General features: G+C 41.1%; 1 protein-coding gene across 1 annotated transcript in view; it reads right to left on the reverse strand.

Moving 5' to 3' along the window:
* Slip1 (SLo interacting protein 1) overlaps positions 1-20,633 on the reverse strand; it is a 191,544-nt gene extending 170,911 nt beyond the window's left edge. Inside the window, exon 1 of the mRNA XM_071704823.1 lies at positions 20,032-20,633. Within this exon, the coding sequence (XP_071560924.1) occupies positions 20,032-20,052 (21 nt within the window). The 5' untranslated portion in view covers positions 20,053-20,633. The remainder of the gene's footprint in view (positions 1-20,031) is intronic.
* Positions 20,634-21,691: the final 1,058 nt, after the last annotated feature.

Genomic DNA, 21,691 nt, shown 5'->3' on the forward strand with positions numbered 1-21,691 from the left:
AGATAAGAGTCTAATCATAAAAGTTATTGCTACATCACTGAGGGGGGCAACCATCTTAATCCGAAGAAATATACGTTTCCTCCAGAGGGACGCGATATATCCCTGCACATTTCCCTTCCAAGACTAATAACAGACGTGATCGACGATTAATTCAAGCACCTACGAGGAGATCGCCGGACCTCTCATTCGCTCCCCTGCTGCCTCTTAATTACAACGTATCCGGACGGAACTGGGCGTACTTTTAGCGTGCCGTCAGCAATAAAATGCCGCGACGTGTCGTTAAGTGTGAAAAGGGAGCCCCGCGCGATTTCAGCCAACGTTTTATCACCTTTGTCACCACTCGAAAAAGCCGGATGGAGCCCCTCGTTCCCTCCCTTCCACCCTACTCCGGGCATTTACACGACTAAGAGTGCAACATACAAAATGGGGTTACAGGAACGCAAACCCCCCGCAGACGCTTCGCCGTGGGGGTTGTCGAAACCGTCACGCCGCAAATTGCCGCCCTGGCAATCCCCGTTCCGTCTTTTTTTCTCAACTTTCGAACCGGCTCCGAAAATATCGAATTACGTCGCGTCACGCGGTACATGTGTACAAATAGTCGCGCGCGCGAAAGGCACGTTCAATCGTTCGTGGCACGCTGTAAATGTTTCCATCGGGCGCTCTCCAGCATGGGAGGCGACCGACGGAAGAATTCTCACATCACGTAAGCAGGATGCGGCAACTATCCAAAAAGAAGATGATCATAATAACCGTAAAAATCACAAAGTCATAATTTCTTCTAATATTTTATAATAAAATGTTATTTTTATCATTAAAAAATATTTTGTCTTGAATATTAAAAATCTTGACAAGTAAATTTTGTAAGAATAATAAGAATGACGTATAGGAATGTTTCTATCCTCGAATGCTAAACTTTTGCTTAATGAATTTAATAGAAATAGCTTCAATAATCGATTGGTTCACGTCGATTTGGTAAATCAATCAAGAAACTCAAAGACTGATGGAAGACTGTTGTTCGTCAAATACACATGTATATCTCTACGTTATTTAATAAAATGAAAAAATAAATGTCAAGTTCAACATTATTTATATCTATTAATAACTGCGAAGTAAAATAATATAAAAAAATGTATATAATGCTGCAAATATTATTTTATTTCTCTACAGCGAATTTTATTCTCTGACGAGTAAAATAATATTCATTAACCCTTTGAAGAGTGATTTACCCGTGAAACCCTTTGTCACGTTTTTTTATTTAGATCTATACTATTTATAATCCTATACAATGTATAATCTATATATTCTTAAATGTATCGCAGATATCACGACTTAAGAATATCATAGATATTTATATCAATTTTATGATCATTATCAATGTAAATTAGTACCTGAGAGCGAGGTATTACGGAGGTATTGCAAACAAATGTTACCCTGCGGGTGCAATTCAAGAGAAAACGAGGCAACCGTTCGGCAAACCTCGAACTGGACATAATGCAATCTCTCTTAGCTTCTCGGCCGGTAAACGGCGGATAATCTGTGTAATTAGGAACCTCGTACGAAAATATATCTAATCAGCTTTCTGCATCCCTCCCTCTCCCCCACCATTTTGCACATGGTTGCATCCGGCTTTCGCAGCCGTTGCGGTATGGCTGCGCGGGGACGGGCAACGGCTCTCCGCAGCAGTTACGTTAATTAGTAATTATCCCGTACGTGCAGAGTATACGAGGAGCAACGTCTAACTAGTAGGCAGGGCGTCTAATACGCCCGCGTTTGAGATGCTCGCCAAAGTGTTCCATCCTGCGCTTCCTCGCGCTCCTTTATCTCGATAGCTGACGCTTCGGGGTCTAATCAGCGAGCGCGGGCGATCCGTAAGCATAATGACAACAACGACGACGACGACGATGTGTCAGCCGGCAGCGAGGTTAATCGCGCAAAATTGCTGTACTTCGACCTCGTCGTGTTTCAAGATCGATCGACTTCTCGTCGCAAAGTGCCGAGAGAGCAGCAAGTTCTCGGCTAGTCGGATCGTGATCTTCGCTCAAATTCGCGACGCGGCAATAATGACGCAGAGAAATACGTGCATTTACATTGATATTCGTCGAGATCTCCGACCATTGGAAATATATCGCCTCTAGTTAATATCATTAACGATTTTAATTTAAAAAAGATCGTTGATTCATCGATTCTAAATTCTAAACTAGTTGACAATGACTACATTTGCTGGTATATCTCTATCCCTTATATGTCGTTGTACTCTAGAATAAATAATCGCGATGTACATAACACTTGTCCCGTTGTATCTATTTGTTTTTGTAACTCGAGGCGAATTTGCAACTCGGGGCAAGTATGCTAATATTCGAGTTAATCATGACCGTTACCCTGAGCCCCGTGCCACTTTGCACGATCGATGGCATGCTCGGTGGGTATCCTAGACGTTTAAAGCTCGACACTATTAATCTTGCGCATGCTTGATTCATAAACTGAAAGTTCATTTAACATAGTAATTGATAAAGCTCGCGCTGAACATGTAATATACGAAGACTCGCGCAACTTACGCAGGCATGCGTGGCACGAAAATTGCACTCTACAGAATTGCAGCCCGAGTATTCATCGTGAGAGATTTATCCTAATGAAATTCAAGTTCCCTCGAAGAGCATCGTCGTACGATAACATAACGGGCGTCTCGGAGAGGAGTTCGAAAGCGTACGCAATGGCGCACCGATTTTGAAACGAGAAAGACGGCGAAAACGATTGTCGTTATGTGTATTACCTACCTCGTCCGCGTCTGGAATCCTCTTTCGAGAATAACGGGAGGAGGATTCAACCGTCGTATAGCTCGGGCTGAATTTTTCGCTCCGATGAAAGCGCACTTAGCCGTGGGCGGTTTAGACACGAGGGAAGAAATGTAGGGTCAAAATCAGGGCCGGATACACAGAATATTTCCAAGGAACCGACGAAAAACAAAATTAAGTTGCCACGAGAATCAAAAATATAAAGTTTAATCCTAGGTACTTTGCCTCATAAATTTGTCTTATAAACAATGTCTTCACAGTAATTTCGTTCCTCAAAGAGGAGAACAAGTTCCTAAAAATGCGACACTTATGTCTCTATTTACGTCGGGTCTTCAAATAGACGTAGCGAGAAAACGAGTTCAAGATAGCGGCTGATTTGGATCTTACCTACGCCGGGCGCGATTACGGTCGACAACGTCGAACTACCGTCGCGCGTCGGTTTCGCTTCTGGGTAGAGTGTAAAATGAAGTTATGGTTTGCGCTCGCGCGATGCGATAAAACGCGGTGTTAGGTTTCAATGCTCGCAATCGTAAACGAAACGAACGATCGGCGATTCCAGCTAAGATCGCGCGCGAACAGCGATTTAACGTTATCCAGCAACATTGCACTGAATTTATGCCGCGCTATATGCAAGAGTTTTGGCCGATTCGTTGACGAGGAGACATTAGGTTACTGTCCGACGACGGTATAAATTCCTATATCAAAAGTAGATTACCAGAGGAGCCAGCTTTGCCTTGATTGTAAACGTTTCTGTGATTAACAACTTATCACGGAAACCAAAGGAAACAATTCTATTAAAGGTTTATTTATGTCTATTATTATGCACAAAGTAGCTCAGACCCGTTTATCTCTTCTAGCAGCTTTATTGTCATTTTTATTTAAAGAAATATTAATTCAACTTATAAATTATATTCACACATTTGAAAAAATCTTTCTAAGGAAAACGAATCATATTACAGGACAAAATGTCTTGAGGGTAAAGGGATTTTCGAATAAAAATTTAACGTTAAAAATTCTCTAGTAACATTAGCTCATCGATGTTTAAGAAAATTGTCTTTGAAAAAGACAAAAAAGAGGGCAGCAAGAATATGATCCCTTCGGAAGAAATCGATTCACTTTTATCCAATCATTTTTCAATCGGCAAAGACACCATTCGCGTGGTCATTAGGTGATTATTGTCGATACGATGAATGGGGTCTGAGAGGAGCGAGATGGTTCAAGGGGGGGCCGGAAAGCGAGGGGCAAAGCCCTAAGATACCCCTTTTATTGGCGCAAATGGCAATTAGCTCGAGAGTCCCAAGAGCGTCTGGCGAAAAAATAATTAAAACACATAATTTCATCATCTCCTTTCGATCTAACGAACCTTGCGCGCCTCCTCGTCACCCCGTCTGTTACGGTACCATGTAGCGCCCCTGTTATAAGACAAGCAGCAAATGAATTGCAGATCCAGCGGCGTGCTCTTTACACATCGACGTGCGTATTCGGTTGTGTTTGCGGCTGCAGCAACGACAATTAAAAATAATAGAATCGTGAGGAATGCTAAATATATATGTACGACGATTTATGCTTTATCGAGGCTTTCATATGCGATTCTAAGACTATACTCACTATACAAGAATGCGCGGAAAACAATAACACATATCACAGCTTCGACTATTCATAATATCAACACGTTTTCATTCGCGACGAGAATAATAAAATCTTGCAAGAATCAAACAGAGAATTAATAAATTTGAAATATCAAAATTACAACGCTAAGATATCAAAGTTATGACTAATAAAATTAGAAGACTAACTTTTCGTAAGCACAATAATTTTTCCATGCTCAGTAAAATTATAACGAAGAACTAAACCATTACAAATTGTAAGTAATCTTTATAAGAAAAGATGTTTTTTATATAAGCGTTAAATACGAAGGATATCAATGCGTGTATTTCCCTTAATGGAAAATGGCCGGGTCAAGGGAGCTCGAGTCGAGTGCACGCGGCATTCGATTATGTTCGTTTGCTCTGGCACGTTTAGCGTTAAACGCGCGGAATTCGCATCTGCTCAGCCAGGCAAATTCAGGCGGTAACAATGGCTCATACCGTTGTGGTCGTGCGCACAGCTCGTCACCCCGTTCTCCTCATTTCGCGAATCGAAATTTCATCAGCGATTTTCGTCCGCGTCGAAATGCGACGCCCGGCAAGGTGGTACATACGTACGAGAGCGACAATCGGCGTTGACATCGCCACGCGATAATTAGAGCAATAATAAACGCCAGCTGCATACGATCGTCGACGGTCGCACCGCGTGCGCCACATCGCTGCCCCCTCGCTAAATCTAATACTAATCCAGTCTGTATAACGTGTACCACGTGCTGCATAAGAACGACTGCAAAACACACGGTTTCGTTTTGTTTGGTAATACGATTTTCCGTCCTTCGGAGGATATTATAAAATATTAGTAATTAACATGTAATGTACTAATTATAGCATATCATATATTAATAAAGCGTTATGTAGATATAGAAGTATTTAAAGACTCAATCCCCATATATGTATATGGAAACATATTCTACATTAAATAAATATATGGGTAACTATATAAATAAAAAAAACTTGTGGCAAAAAATATTGTCAAATTATTTTAATTAATTTGGAATTATCTATATGTACGATTGCATTGAGTCAGCACACAACAACACGCATATCCACATAAGTTGTGGCCGAAACTACTGTGAAATCAAGGCCAATAGCTACACCTGAAAAACTATATCACGCGTTCTACAGCCAAGAAAAGCAATTACTCATTTTATTTTATTTGGTTTGAGTAATAGTTTTCTTCAACAAAGAATATTTTCTTAATATTAGTTTTAAGATATACTTATCATAAGTATTAGAAAAGCTTATCATCATGTGCTTAAAAGAAGAATTTATTCTTCTTTCAAGTATATTCTGAAACTTTATCTAAGAAAAGCAACATAAGCTTGATTTGAATATTTACTGATTCTTTAGGTAAGAATATGAAATACTTGGCTGTATAGAACAACATTCTTCTAGGTTAGGAGGTTTTCGTGCGCGGTCCGGAGGGGTACAGTTTAGAATATTAAAATTCCTGTCATCAGGTGGACTCGAACTCGGTTCCTCGTGGTTATGAGTCTGATACTTTATTACTAGGCCACATCTCTGATTATATTCTTAGTGCTGCAGTATCTAGTTTTGACAGAAGTGATTCATTAATTTCAAGTATATTCTGTAAACTTTATCTAAGAAAAGCCACATAAGCTTGATTTGAATATTTACTGATTCTTTAGGTAAGAATATGAAATACTTGAAATCAATGAATCACTTCTGTGAAAACTAGATACTGCAGCACTACGAATATAATCAGAGATGTGGCCTAGTGATAAAGTGTCAGACTCATAAGCACGAGGAACCGGGTTCGAGTCCACCTGAGGACAGGAATTTTTATATTCTAAACTGTACCCCTCCGCACCGCGCACGAAAACCTCCTAACCTACATTCCACTTAGGAACTAAAGAATTAAAGAAAATTAAATAAATAAAAATAATATTAATTGTAATCATCAAGAATACAAATTCTTTTTTGAAGTAAACGATTATTCTAGATGAATAAAATTTTTACTTGATTCAAATAACGGATAAACTTCTCTCAAGAAAATGTGATATCTTTATTGAAGTATATGCTTCTCTTCCGTGGACTCTATATTGTAAGTAAACAGAATGTTCGTATTAATTTAATATTCTTGTTTCAAGTACTAAACTTGCTAAGATCTAGAATATGTTTTGAGTAAATGTGATACTTATGACGACTTTATGGTAGATTTGCTCATATATGAACTTATCAAATACTTGAAGCAAGTAATATTAACTTGTAGGTAGTATATATTTTTCTGTGTGTACACCTGAAAAACTATATCACGCGATCGACCTACTTATATCAGCCCCGTCGCGCCCATGACAGATATATACCGAGTCTTTATCGAAAGTATGGCAACTCAATAATACAAATAATATCCTTGAACGATCGTAACGAAAAAAGTGAACAAAGGAGTTTGCTGGGAATTTGCTTACAAACTGTTGTATATAAAATACTTTTTCATTAAAACGATATTGTTTTACACAAAAGAGAAAAAAATACGATTATTTATTCACAATTTATACGCTATTTAGATTATCAATTTTCAAAAAATTCAATATAATATTAAAAGCATATGTACCTAACTTTATAAATGTTTCATGTGGTCCTTTATCTGCTCCCACCGCTACTCTCTCTTCGTTTCCCGACTTAATCCCAAGATATCCATATAACGTCACACAGGTATTACCGCACGCGAGCGCAAAGGTACACAAACGGCGATAAATTATATCAGCGATAATTCTAATGGTATATAGTCGTTTACGTCGATCGCGGAGACGCGATGTCGGTCGTCCTTCGTCCGCGGTGGGATTAATGCCGCGCGACGGGGATTTATCGGTGCTTAGTCATTCGTGAAACTTGGGGTGTAACTTGGGAAATTCGCCAGCGCGAATTTATGGTCAGGCATGGACGGATCTGAGAGATAGGTAAACCGGCGCCAGTGTGTCTGCGGACGAGCGAGTGAACGAGCGCGAACGGTCCTAAACTCCCGCACGATAATTGCTCGGTTATGATAATCCCGGCGGCGACGGCGGCCGCCGCGTCTCGACGCGGCACGTGATATGCATTTAAATTGCGTCTCGATATTAAAGCGGGCGTGTGGATCCCGTCGTCTAATGAATTTCGCGTACGCAGCACGCGCACTGAAACTTATGGACATACCGATGCGCGCGCGCCCGCGCGTATTTTCGGCTCGCACATCCCCAGAGTCTCTCATCGTGTCGACGCAATGATCGAGCGAACCTTCAATTACCGAACGCTAATCCATTAACTTAAAATGAGAAGAGACAATTCTGCTCGCGAGACTGCAAGATTTGTAATTTACGGATTCCGTCATTTTATTGATGATGAACGTATTTGCGAATATAGTATCAACGATATAAATAGATAAGAAATCAACTCTCTTCGCTCTTTATGGAAACTTCAATTTAATTGGAGACTTACGTGTAAAGATCGATAAGTATTTTTAATCTGAGTTTTACTCACATCTCAATGCGGAATTACCACTACACACAGAAAAATATCGTTCTACAGCCAAGAAAAGCAATTACTCATTTTATTTTATTTGGTTTGAGTAATAGTTTTCTTCAACAAAGAATATTTTCTTAATATTAGTTTTAAGATATACTTATCATAAGTATTAGAAAAGCTTATCATCATGTGCTTAAAAGAAGAATTTATTCTTCTTTCAAGTATATTCTGAAACTTTATCTAAGAAAAGCAACATAAGCTTGATTTGAATATTTACTGATTCTTTAGGTAAGAATATGAAATACTTGGCTGTATAGAACAACATTCTTCTAGGTTAGGAGGTTTTCGTGCGCGGTCCGGAGGGGTACAGTTTAGAATATTAAAATTCCTGTCATCAGGTGGACTCGAACTCGGTTCCTCGTGGTTATGAGTCTGATACTTTATTACTAGGCCACATCTCTGATTATATTCTTAGTGCTGCAGTATCTAGTTTTGACAGAAGTGATTCATTGATTTCAAGTATATTCTGTAAACTTTATCTAAGAAAAGCCACATAAGCTTGATTTGAATATTTACTGATTCTTTAGGTAAGAATATGAAATACTTGAAATCAATGAATCACTTCTGTGAAAACTAGATACTGCAGCACTAAGAATATAATCAGAGATGTGGCCTAGTAATAAAGTGTCAGACTCATAACCACGAGGAACCGGGTTCGAGTCCACCTGAGGACAGGAATTTTTATATTCTAAACTGTACCCCTCCGCACCGCGCACGAAAACCTCCTAACCTACATTCCACTTAGGAACTAAAGAATTAAAGAAAATTAAATAAATAAAAATAATATTAATTGTAATCATCAAGAATACAAATTCTTTTTTGAAGTAAACGATTATTCTAGATGAATAAAATTTTTACTTGATTCAAATAACGGATAAACTTCTCTCAAGAAAATGTGATATCTTTATTGAAGTATATGCTTCTCTTCCGTGGACTCTATATTGTAAGTAAACAGAATGTTCGTATTAATTTAATGATACGTGTGCGCACATACCTAACCTACGCGAGTGCATCCAAGCGTGCACGTATTTTCTTGTCCTTTAAACGCGGTTTTGGTGATTTTAAGGGTGTTCAGTCGGTTACGTACAGGAAAACGGTGGCCATGACACGTTTCGACTCTCGTATTCCGGCCATGTGGCGTCGTAATAAAGTTACATTCTTTCTATCTGTGAGACTACTTCGGGACCACCCAGAAGACGTCGGCGGAATAACAAGTCGGCGGAGTTGGGAGACACTGTTTTAATACGTGCGCCCGTATCCCGCGTATCCCGCGTATCCCGCGCGAGCGCAGAAACGGGTGCGGCGGGGCTGCCGCTCGTCTCTAATTTGACTTGTTGCAATTCGTGAACGGTAGAGAAACCCGGGAAATAATGTTAATGATTTTCGAGCCCTCCCGAGCGAGGCTTCCCTTTATCGAGTGAGATATTAAATCTTATTAACAGGGAGAGAGAAGATTCCTGGCCACGCGGCGCCGCCCGCCTGCGAAGATTAAATCCATGTAAATTACAATTTTCTACGCGGGATCGAATCGGCGGGCGCGAGGAGAAACTGCAGCGGTGCGGAAGTTTCCAAACGGCGTACTGTAAAAGTCTCGGGAATGTTCACTGAAAAATCGCCGGCAAAACAAACGAATCCCCGTATTAGTCATTCATCGTTCCCCTAACGTTAAATTCGCAATTGTTCGTTTGAGTTAATCATAAATGCAAGCAATTTTTATATGTATATTCCCGCGTCTCGTATATTCCGGGAAATTCAACAATTTCCCGCGTTCATACGCGGTAAGCTAGAGGAAATAACGAAAAAGTCCATCTCCTAGAGACCTACAATATGCAGCGCTTTCCAAAATGCAAGCGACGCGCTTGTCGAGAGTGCGCCCGGTTGCGTTACAGCAAAGACGCGCTCAGCAGAAATTAAACGTAGCTCTGGAGGAGCTCGCAAATCTCACGCGTTTCCGCTTATCTCGGTGATAACAAAGCCGGAGGAGATTTTCCGCGCGCCGTTGCGCTTATTACATATCCCTTTGTTCTTATGCAACGGTGTCACGTGCGACTCCTTACCGGAACGGCAACATCTCTGGCTAATGCACTCTCCTCTCCTTCTTCTCCACCGTCTTCAGCCCTTGGTTCCCGTTGTCGTCTTGAAATCGGCGAAAATATCGTACATCCGTAAAACGCATTTGTATGCACAAGCGATGGTGCGTTTTACGGCTTCTCGTAAACAACGACGGGGACGGGGCCAGAGGGAGCGGAGGTGCGAATGGAACTAATAATTTTTAGCGACATCGTCGTCGCGGGAAAACAGGGTCGTAACCCTTCGTTACTAGTCCGTTCTCCCCTCGCAATCGCGAACGTTTTGGGACAACGAACCGAGAGGCGAAAAGTGTACGTATGCCCTGTGTAAACAAGTTTTTTCCGATTAAAACTGCCAAATCCCTGTTTGTGGTCTTGTCAAAACTTGTGATCATCGTCTCATATACAGTAACCGCTTGATAATACAGTCTCACTTTAGGAGTTATCAGTCTAATTCAGAAAGACGAGGTTGTTAATCGTGGATTAATTTGTCTTTTTCTATTAAAAACGGTGGATGAGTGTAAAATCTTTTTCTATCAATAATTTCATGTTAAAAGTATAGAATATAAGAGAGAGATTAAAGAAACCAATTTCACGATGTTTCTATACTTTAAAATTTGTTGAAAAATATTCCATTAAAATGTTCAATTAATATTAAACTTAAAACTTACTAACAATAAGAAAAAAGTAAACAAAAAGTTCTGAATTTATATGAAATTTCTATTCCTTCCAAATTAATATCTCTACATCTTCTACATCTTTTTTTTTTAATTTTAGCAATAATTTCTAATTGTCATCGAGAAGTATATTTCACAAGTTATTGCACAACCCAATACATAATTGTCAATAAATGCCGTTAACGATACTACAAACGCCATATGAAAATTTTCGCCGAAACGGACGATTTGATAATTAAACAAAAACGAGGCGGAAGAGAGAAATAGATAAATAAAATGCCAGGTACGCGAGCCATATTTTCTTAAAAAAGGGCATTCTACTCGTTGCCAAGACTCAATCGTTACAGCCGGCAACCGCATCTCTCATGACCAACTGTTTTTATGTTCGTTTCAATGGCGCGCCAGATTTCTCTAGGAAAAAAGATGTTTGTTCACATTCTCGCTCGCGCGGCGCGCGCTTCATTCCCCGGCACAAATGCGAGAAATTGTCATACTCGTGGAAACACAGCACAATTCACCGTCGTTATTTCGGACGAGCGCAATGCAGTAATTTGCAAATGCGAAATTTCTAAGCGACATACTTTGGCATAAATTATTTTACCTTCTATAAAATAAAACTCGATGAATGGAATGAACTGGATGAAACATTTTCATGTTCTCTCCAGTTAGGAATAAGAATATTACACGCTGCTTACTTTATGGCAATAAGGGTGAACTGCTGTTATGCCACGGATCCATAAAGAGTCAACAAGATAACAAAAGCCCGCATAGTTATTTATTTTCCTCGTGTTTTAAGCAACTCTGCTGTCATGCTGAGAACCAAAGAGTTTATTCGCCTCGAGTAATAAGCTGCCGACAAATTTAAATATTAATTGCACGATGTCCAGACATTTGACAGTATATAATTATCATATTTTATGTGATATCATTTTAATTTATAATATATTTACTAATACAAAGTTATATAACAGCTCTTTTTGTAAACGTTAATCGCAAATTTCTCAAAATTGTTATGTACAGCAATTTAATAAACGAAATCATATTCCCGCCCAAAAAACTGCAAAAACAATCTTTATATATTAAATTATAACAGTATTAAAATAGAGATCTCAATTGATATACGTGCCTAAGGCACGGATACGACGAGGATAAGTACGGATAAGCATGGAGCTATGCAGAACGTCACCTTGTTAAAGTGTCTCCGGGGCATCGCTGAAACGAGTGCTCGCCCTTCGAACGTCGCCCCCGAGAGATTTCGGATGACGACGCGGCAAGGCCGACACTCCGACACGGCGATGGCGAGACTGGCGAGAGAGGAGCAGCGTGCCATAAAAATCACCATCGGTATGATGGCCATTATGAAAATTGCGATGGGTAATCGTCCGAATCGGCGAAGAACGCGAAACGAGGCATATAACTCTCGGGCATGCATCAGCGGCACCTCGAAAGCCACGCGGTGACGATTCGCGCGGCAATTTTCATTTCATTATCCCCCGGTTGGTCCCTCCTCTTATCCGCTCTTTCCTCCCTTTCCTTCCCCTCTGTCCGCCGCACCTTTCCTGCCTTATTGTGCACCACTTCGGAAACAACGTGCGCGGATTCTTAACCTTTAGAGAACGGAAAGCCTAATATTTTTGGGCTCCACGGGGTCGCTGATTTTTCGTAGTGTAACACTTTAACACATATATAAAAGTTATAAATAAAAATCATAAAAAGTCATGAAAAAATCTGCCCATCCTCTAAAGGTTAACGATCATTTTTAAGCACGCGGGTCGAAAGATCGCCTCTCTCCTCTCGTTACGAACGTACCCGATCGACATTGTCCCGATTACGAAACCCCGTATTTCCTCTTTTTTTTCTCGCCCCAGGCCACGAAACACCGTGCGCGAGTACGCACGTCGTTTCGTTCATTAGGTGTCGAGTGAACCCTCATTAATTTGGAAGCCGGATGTTGCGACTGGCAGCTGGTACGTGCGTCCGCGCCAATCCGAATAAATAATGTGTAATAATGCTGTTCCCAACAGAGCACATTATTTAAAGTTATTATTATTATTACTTCCTTTTTAATACAAAAATTCAAGGGAGAGTATATCTTGTTAAACTCTTAATTTTGAATTAAATCTGTATGATTAATAAAAGACAATATCTCTCTGAAGTGATTTGCGCACGTTCATAAATATAATTACGCAATATGTTTATGTGTTACGCATATTTTATTATGCATAACATTATATTATAAATTACAATTATGTAAATTTATCTTTTTTGTTACACCATTTTAATTAATTCACGTAGAATACTATTTTTCCGCGCGCGTCAAGCTCGGACACGGACGAAAATAATTTCAAGCTGACTGCTGAATATTTGCATAGCAGAGGAGTTATAATCCGCGAATTGGGCGTGGCGCATATTAATGACCAATCGTCAACAATTTGTTTATTGCGACAGACTGACGGAAACGATAATTAATCCCGAGTACATCACTCCCGTCGTCAGCGAACGAAAGGAATGAAGAACGCACTTGACTGTACGCCACAATAAGGTCGTGCATGAGGGTAAGCATTTATTGCCAGGCACTTATTTTAAACGGTTTATCGCCAACGGTGGTGCTCCACAGGACACTTCGCTCTTGACCCATTATGTACGTCGGGAAATTTTATTTATGTCGTTCACTTCTATATCCCCTTTCGCTCGACACCGACATCTGCGAGTTCTCGAAGCTTTCGTAAAAAATCGAGAGTCTAAACAAATTAAGCAGAGACAGATCGCCAAACAAAAACTAATGACGAATAATAGATGATTAAGCAGCGTCCTCCAATTTCCCTCTGAGGAATTTATCATCCCCTATTAATTTGTGAAATGTATTATGGAAAAATTTAGCACAACGTGAGCAATTATAAAAATAACGCGTTGAATTTGTTTATCTCTTCACATTTTTCTCAACGTTTCTGATACATATGCTAAATACATATGTTATATAACATGCATGTTTATTATTACAGCATTTGAAAAATTAAGCTTTTGAAAAATGGATTAATTTGGATTTATAAAAAAAGATTAGCCAATCGGGCCAACTCTCAGGTATAAAGAGCGGTCTACCTTGAAAAATTTTCGCGGAACCGCGACGCGCGTCGATTAAAAAGTCTCTGTGTTTGCGCAAAACTTGAGGGCACAGACGCCTCAAAGGGGACCGGCTACGAAGCCGCATGATAAATGCGCCGTGATCGAGTCGGAGATAAATAGAGATAGTGCACACGCGTGTGCATGCGTCACGTGGTGGGTGAGTATCCCTGTGTGCACGGAGTTCCTCGCTTTTATAAATGCTCTCATCCTAGATTTAAACCTTCTCATATACTCGCTTATAGATCGTGCTTGTATGTATATATAAGCGCTCGGCCGTGTATTTTTTTATTTGATCCCGACTGTGTGTACACGCCGCGGAGGAGAGTCTATATCTTCTGTATGAAGCATAAATGACTGCATTACATTTGGGAGAATTAAGCGCTTCAAACAAGTATAGTCAATAAACGCAAATTTTCTCACCGTGTTGCGCTTCTGTAGAGAGAGAGAGAGAGAGAGAGAGAGAGAGAGAGAATGGGGAAATTTTTACACGCTTATATACCGCGAATATCTTTTACAATTTTTTATTTGCAATCAGACACTAAATGAAAGTTTGTTCGATATACTTTAAAAAAAATCTACGCTTTGTAAATGTAACGTTTATAAACTGCAATTGTTTAACATTATTCTTCTTCTATCGAAACTTTTTCAAATGTTAAATAATATTTAATTTATGCGTGTAATATACCCAATTTTTTAAAAACGTCAGCATTTCGTACTGAATTTGTCGAATAATTATAGGTACGAGACACGAGTAAACGCGCGTATACAAATCGCACTTGGATACCTTATTTAAATAGCATTAGCTCCCCGAAGGAAATAATGCGCAGGATAAAAAGAAACACGCGGTAAGGTATCCCCACAAAAAAAAACGGTCACGCTCCTCCCCCTTCTATATCTCGCTTCGTGACGAATGGCCTGATATGCGGTAAACCACCGGCAGCTCCGCGTGGAAGCCCGTTTATCATTGTTTATCGTACACCTGGTTTCTCGGAATGATAAGCGTGGGTTGAACCATAATGATGGCAACGTACTTACCGAGGCAAATGCACTCGGCTCGTGGATACCGCGATACCATGTCGTAGCATATTTGCGATTGCGACGCAAGGACGAGCTTCGAAATTCCAACGAACTCGCGACTGCAAATCTTGGGGGGTCGACAGGAAGAAACCGACGAAACTCTATCAAGCTGGTCGTAACTTTCTATTCGAGTTGAACGGAAATTGCGAATTTCCACTGGCAACTTCGCGTTGACCTTTGCGATCAATTATGTATCTCATTGCAGAATCCTAGCACGTAATCGTGACACGTCTCTTTCACATGTCCAGAGTAACGGAACTCTTTAAACCAAACGTTTTACTCTCTCTCTTCTATCGATTTGACACAAACTTTACGAATATCGTAATTTCAAGATTAAATACAAGAAGGCGCGACAGAATAATGATATCTATTAAAATATAAATTTCCTCAATAAAAAATAAATGTGTATTTAAAAATATTCTGAAGGATGATCTTCACATACAAAGTATCACAACTATATTTAATTTTAACATTAAAGAAATTTTATTTTGATCGTAAAAAAAGTGGCAATAAAAGTTCATGTTCTTTTAATTGCACCGAGTTTTTGATTTACTTAAATATTTTGTCGAATAAATATATCTTTCTTACCCACCCAAGTGAAATTATAATAAAACTATTAACATGTATTGTTAAAAAATATATATTATAGAATATATTTAGTTAACAAAACTATGTAAAACTCAGAGACGTGATTTAATGTGCCATATGATATTAATTTATTTTAAAATATAAATCAACGCGTACATCCTCGTAATTTGTACTGAACGATATGTCACAAAAATATCGCATCGCGATATTTCTGTGACACATTATACGAAGAAGTTTTGCGTACGTTCCTCGTTTCCTTCAGAGTAAGAACCGTTCGCGTCAACTACTTATAGAGAAATTTGCAGGGAGGATTCGCGAACTCGCTGAGGAGGTATCATCGTCGTCGCTGACGGTACGACCAACTTTCGCGGTTATATCCGGGAGCAGCACCCCTTGGAAATGAAGTAGGTATTGGTATCGCAAAACGACTTGCCGAGGGGCGCGTCGAAAATATCCATAAAACTGGAAGTCGCCGCTGGGGGAAATATATGATACTTTGGTTTCGAGTTACACATATAACCATATCTCGAAACATGCATTACAGAGCTTATGGAAAATGTCAAAATGGGATGCATCAATGTCATTCAGAATTAAGCGTGATTAATCAAGCTTTCATCTTTCATTTATGTCATAGGTCGTTTCACATGAAATGTTTAATTTCGTATCGACAATTTTCGGATAATTTCCTAGGATAGAGAAGGAAAGGAAATATATAACCAAAATAATATATAATTCAAAAAAATTCAATGTTTCTAACATTTCTCCCAAAATAAGAAGCTACTTTTATAATCTCATTTCAATCAAATGTAGAAAAGGATTGAAAAGATTTAAAAGTAGAAAAGATTAAAATTATATCGGATATCTATTTCTTATAGCATTCATAATTCTAAATATAAACATGATTATTACATACATTTTATTGAGAATTGTTTCTGCAGTATCATATCTGATTTTAAAATCATAAAGAGTGTATATAGCATTATAAAAATTATTCGGTTCTTTTGTCCCATGATTTATTATGGCTCCAAATATTATAATCATTTCGCAAAAATTGAAACATATACTCTTTCAAAAATATCACTTTAACACAACAACATAATATTCGGTTAAAAGTATTTATAAAAATGGTATAAAAGATTTTATAAGTATTCTATAATTAAAACTTGCGCAATCTGATGTGTCATGTGATTCAATGGTTATAAAGTATTAAATATAGTTGAGCATCAGTTGCATAAAGCTGGTTAATAAAGTATTAAAGTCACATTTCGAATCGGACTTAAATTATAACATCGGTGTCAAAATAGTTCTAATTATCATTTCGTAAGAGCGTGGCATTATTTTTATCAAGTGATGAAATACGAGGTGATAAATTTCAACCGAGTGCTCATATAAAATTATCCTTCGGCACTTTTGCAACTGGATTTAACGCAAATTTTTCACCATTTCGAAAGCTCATGTGTCAGAAATATTTCCACGCAGGATTCCACGAGGAACAAAAAATTGTGTAACATTACTGAAACTGTCCGGGCTTTCCATGAAATATACATTAGCGACGGCGCGCGAACGGGAGGACGAAACGCGCGTTATCCGAAAACGCAGATGTTCGCTGTGGAGAAATTCCGACGGGAAATGCAACGATAACTGGAGCATCGCGCTGTCCGGTCGGTAGTAATTACGCCGCGGTGTGCACGAGAGAATTAACGAAAAAAAAAAGGAGAGGTGGCAGGGCAGGCAGAACGCAAAGTGCGAACTGCCTGACCTCTTGACCCAACGGAGGACCGTTTTATCTGCGATGGGACGTAAAATCGTTCCCCTTGTTCGCACCGCGGTCTGGAAACGGCCGTTTTCGGCGCGCATCGACGCAAACGATCGCGTGTTTGGGACCTTTAACCCTTCCCAGCGATGCCGCCGCGCCCACCCACAAGATCTGGATCACCTTAACTTTTTTTACGTTAGAGGAAAAAAATACACGCGAAGAGATCCGGGTCGAGTTCGAAGAGAAACGGCACGGAGACAACAAGAACTCTGGAATTTCCTTCCTATGCATGGATGGATAGAATTAAAATGAATGAGAGAATAGAAGAACCTTTAATATGTTAAACACATTGACACATCAATATATCAACTGTTGGCGCTATAATTAATCGTGGCATGAATAATATTAACTCTATTTCAAAAATTTCATTTCTAATATAAAACATATAATGTAGAGGTAAACAGAATGTTGAACAAAAATCTTTTAGAAGTAAAAGATAGCTAGAAGAGAATTTACACAAAAATTGCTTCCGGAACATTTACGCAAGATATCGTTCTCGCAAGGAAACGGAAATAGGAGAGTTTCAATTACGAGCGACGATTTTTATTGAATGCATCAATCTCACGGTAATTCCGTCCAATATTTTTCTGTCACGGGCATACGCGTGCGCCGCCGTAACTGTATCACCGCGTAGTAACGATAGTTTTCTGGCGAGCCGTGTCAATTTCCAACTGGCGAAAGGTAAATAAGGTCGGGTCTTTTCTCGGCGAGCTACGCGGGCGGTAGGTGGGCATATTGGATCCGATATATAACTCGAGAGAGAGAAAACGCGCGCGCGGGAGGCACTCGGCACTCGCCGATCTCTCACAATTCGTATTTGTGCAATACGTTATACAAATATTCATTTTATATCGGCGCGCTTTCGGGAGCTTATTCGGCGCGCCAATGGCAGCGGGTCGCTTAATGGCGCGGTATTTACGTCTGGACCGCGGTATTTACGTCTATAAACGTCATGTGTATTATTACTCGCGATGTAAATGCATCGTAATGCGTTCCGCGCCGTTCGTGAGCCGCGCCGCGCCGGGAACACTTTGGGGATGGGGCGCACGCGCGCACACCGCGTGTGTAAAATGTAATCTCGCCGAGATGGACGAATTGTCACCGAATGACCGTCATTCAAATCGCAACGCGGAACCGAGAACGCGGAAATGGATGTGATCAGCGCTTAATCGATTTCGTCCTTGTCTACGGTGCGCCCGTGCGCCCGCGCGCCCGGCCGGCCTTTAACGCGACACACAGTCGAATTTCGAAACAACGGCCCTTGATAACTCGCTGTTGCTTAATACAGCGCGACACGCCGCGCCGCGAAATGTGACGCTCCATATTCGCTCCCTCGTTCACGTTCGCGATCACAATCGCGAAAACCGCATTTTTATCGCGAGCCGTATAAAAATGTACCGTATACAATTTACCATTCTCTCCTGCAAAATTAACAGTATAACGTAACTTTCTCAATATACGACATGTATTTTTCTCTCGTTCGCGTTAATTTGCGAAACGGAGTATCGCCGTTACGATGCTCATTTTCAAGTGAGTCTATTTCTGAATTGCCTTCAAAGTTTCTCGTTTTTCTTAGAAAACAAATGAGTAAAGCGAGAGCGAGAGAGAGAGTACGTTAATACGCACAAATTTCAATAAAGCCGTACAAAGGAAGGAACGGAGCGATTTGCTGGAGTAAATAAATTTGGCGTACAAGCGTTTCGATAGTAACCGACACCGAGGCTCGATATCGCGTCGCGCCCGGCACGATACAAACGAGTTAACGGGCGGATTGCTCGTTTTTGTTCGCGCAACGTGTTCGTAACTTCCTACACACAGGCCGGGCCGAGCGCACGACTCGTCTCGAGTACCGCGATACGGACCGAGGATAAGGCACGTTTGGCGCGATGAACACTCGAGAATATAACGCGCGCGTCGCGTCGCGTCGCGTTGCGTCGTCCTCCAAGAGCAAGTTCTTGTCGCGTCTGCTCGTTGAGAGATCACAGACTACGGACGACGATGTCGATGATTCGGCTTCCACGCGAATTTCGCTAAATGAGGCGGTTTTCCTTCCGATACGTATTGCGGAGATAGCGGAAAAAGTTGCTCGACCGCGACAGGACCAACACTTTTAAAAAGGACGAATTCTCATGTGCGACAGTTGTAAAAATCAATTACTTCTTATTCTGTGATGTGTAATTAAAGCTATATATCCCAACAATAAATATGTAAACAGCCACAAGTAAAGAATTATTAATCAACTCATTACATATATCGTTCATTCATTTGTTATTACAGTATAAAGTGAGGTAATAAAATACGTGTAATATTATACGATTAAAGTAGAATAAGCGCAGGCGAAAATTTTCCAAAATAGCATCCTATTGTTGCAGTTGTATTAATGAAAAAATGACTTTATTCAAGCAAATTTTCTTCGTTTAACGCGATGTAGCCTCGTTTCGAGATTATACGTTGTACGTATGTACATACGGTCTCCGCAAGTCTTGATTTGACACTTTTTTTCCGCGCAGGGGACGAACGACAAACGACGTGCGGCGATATTTCAAAATTAGTTCGCGGCTACAGCGGAGCGGCGATAAAAAAACGTACGTCGCGACTTGTCGCGATAGTAAGAATAAGAATGTCCTAGGGTGAACGAATTCCTTTATGCGTGGCGCGCGCGACGCGGCGCGCTTCCGCGAACCGAACGAGAGCGAGAGGGGAGAGGAAAGAACTTACCTTTAATATTACGAAGTCCATGTCGCGCGGCCCGACGTCTGGTCGACGGTCCTGCTGTCCGATAACCGACGATCCTCCAAGATCCCGGGAAATATCCGTGTCACGGGACGAACTGCGACGCAACAGGCCGGACTCCGGAGCGAAGCGAAGCGGAGCGGAGCAAGTAACAACCAACAATAACGGCAACGATGGAGGAGCGGTCAAGCGCGCCGACAGCCGACAGCCGACAGCCGACAGCCGACACTCGTCACTGAACGTCTCACGCTCACGTCTCACTTGAGTCACTTGTTGGCCGATCCGGCGACGGGGTTGGCCAAATCGAGAGCGACGCACTTCACGCGGAACGCGCTGCCGGATCGTCACCCCGCGGATCCATGCCGCCGCCGCCGGCGACGACGACCGTCGGACGGTGGTTTAAACGGTTACGTCCCAAAATCGAACGCGTCTTTACCGAAAGTAAGCGCGTTTTCGCCGACCGTTTCGTCACGCGGAAAACAAGCGGGCGAACGAACGACGCGCGACAATCCGCAGCGGAGCGGAGAAAGAATCTCGACCAACACGCGCGACGACTCGATGTGGACTGAAGTGAGTGCCGGCCGCGCGAGCACGATGGAATGGGAAGCACTGCGCAGGCGAGCGCGAGCGCGAGCGAGAGAGGAGGGGATAGAGGGAGAAGGTAAGCGCGCGCACGCGCGCGACGAAGACGGCCGCGCGTGATTCAAGAGTGAGAAAGAGCAATGGAGCGTGAACGGCGTGACCATCCAAGCGCGGCGCGAAGAAGAAAGCGAGAGATTGTGAGAGAGAGAGAGAGAGAAAAGACGATTCCGAAATCGGAATAGGCGTAGATTCGAGCGAGAGAGGAGAACGGAAAGTGGAGGAGGAGGGAGGAGGAAGAAACGTAGGAGAGCGCAGGGAACGCTCTCGGAGCTCGGAGCTATCTTCCATTCGTGGAAGCAAAGCGGACGTAAGAGGATGTTAGCCGAGACAACGAAGGAAGGAGCGAAAAGGAGAAAGCATTTGAATGCAATGTGTCCTACAGTTGCTGCTATAACGATACATCCTTGGCATCCTTGTAGCAAATTGTCGAAATCGAGAAATAAAAAAGACAAAAAGAACGATTTCCCGACAGTACTTTCTCTCTCTCTCTCTCGTCACTTCCCAGCCAGAAATGATTAGATCGAATCGACGTCGATACATCGATTATACGGCCGATATCGAATATCGGTATTGATTTATAATTTTGTGATTTTAGACGCGGCCAATTCAATATCGAATTGATGTATTTTTGATTGTAACTTTTTAAAGAACGCTCAAAACAATTATGATAAGATTAAAAATATCGACCAGTGTCCGACAGCGACCATTCATCGACGCGTCGATATCACAAATCGACGTCGATTCGATCATTTTCGGCTGGGTCGTATGTATGTACAAAAAAAAGGATCGGCATTTTTTTCTGATAAAATAACACTTTTATTCGCAAACAGGATAAAAAGATCCTTTTACACGCGGCGTGGGATATCGACGAACGCACGCGTGTTGAACCGAATAAACTGTAATGCAGTTACGCCCGCGATAGAATCGAAGAGGGACGGGGGAAAGCTCGCAGCGATTTGTGAATTAAACGCCGAAATAATTGCACGAGGAAGAACCGCTCGAC

Source organism: Temnothorax nylanderi, unplaced genomic scaffold (assembly GCF_030848795.1).
Source record: "Temnothorax nylanderi isolate EJ_2023f unplaced genomic scaffold, tnyl_v1.0 TNYL_tig0044_pilon, whole genome shotgun sequence".
NCBI classification, from domain to species: Eukaryota; Metazoa; Arthropoda; class Insecta; order Hymenoptera; family Formicidae; genus Temnothorax; species Temnothorax nylanderi.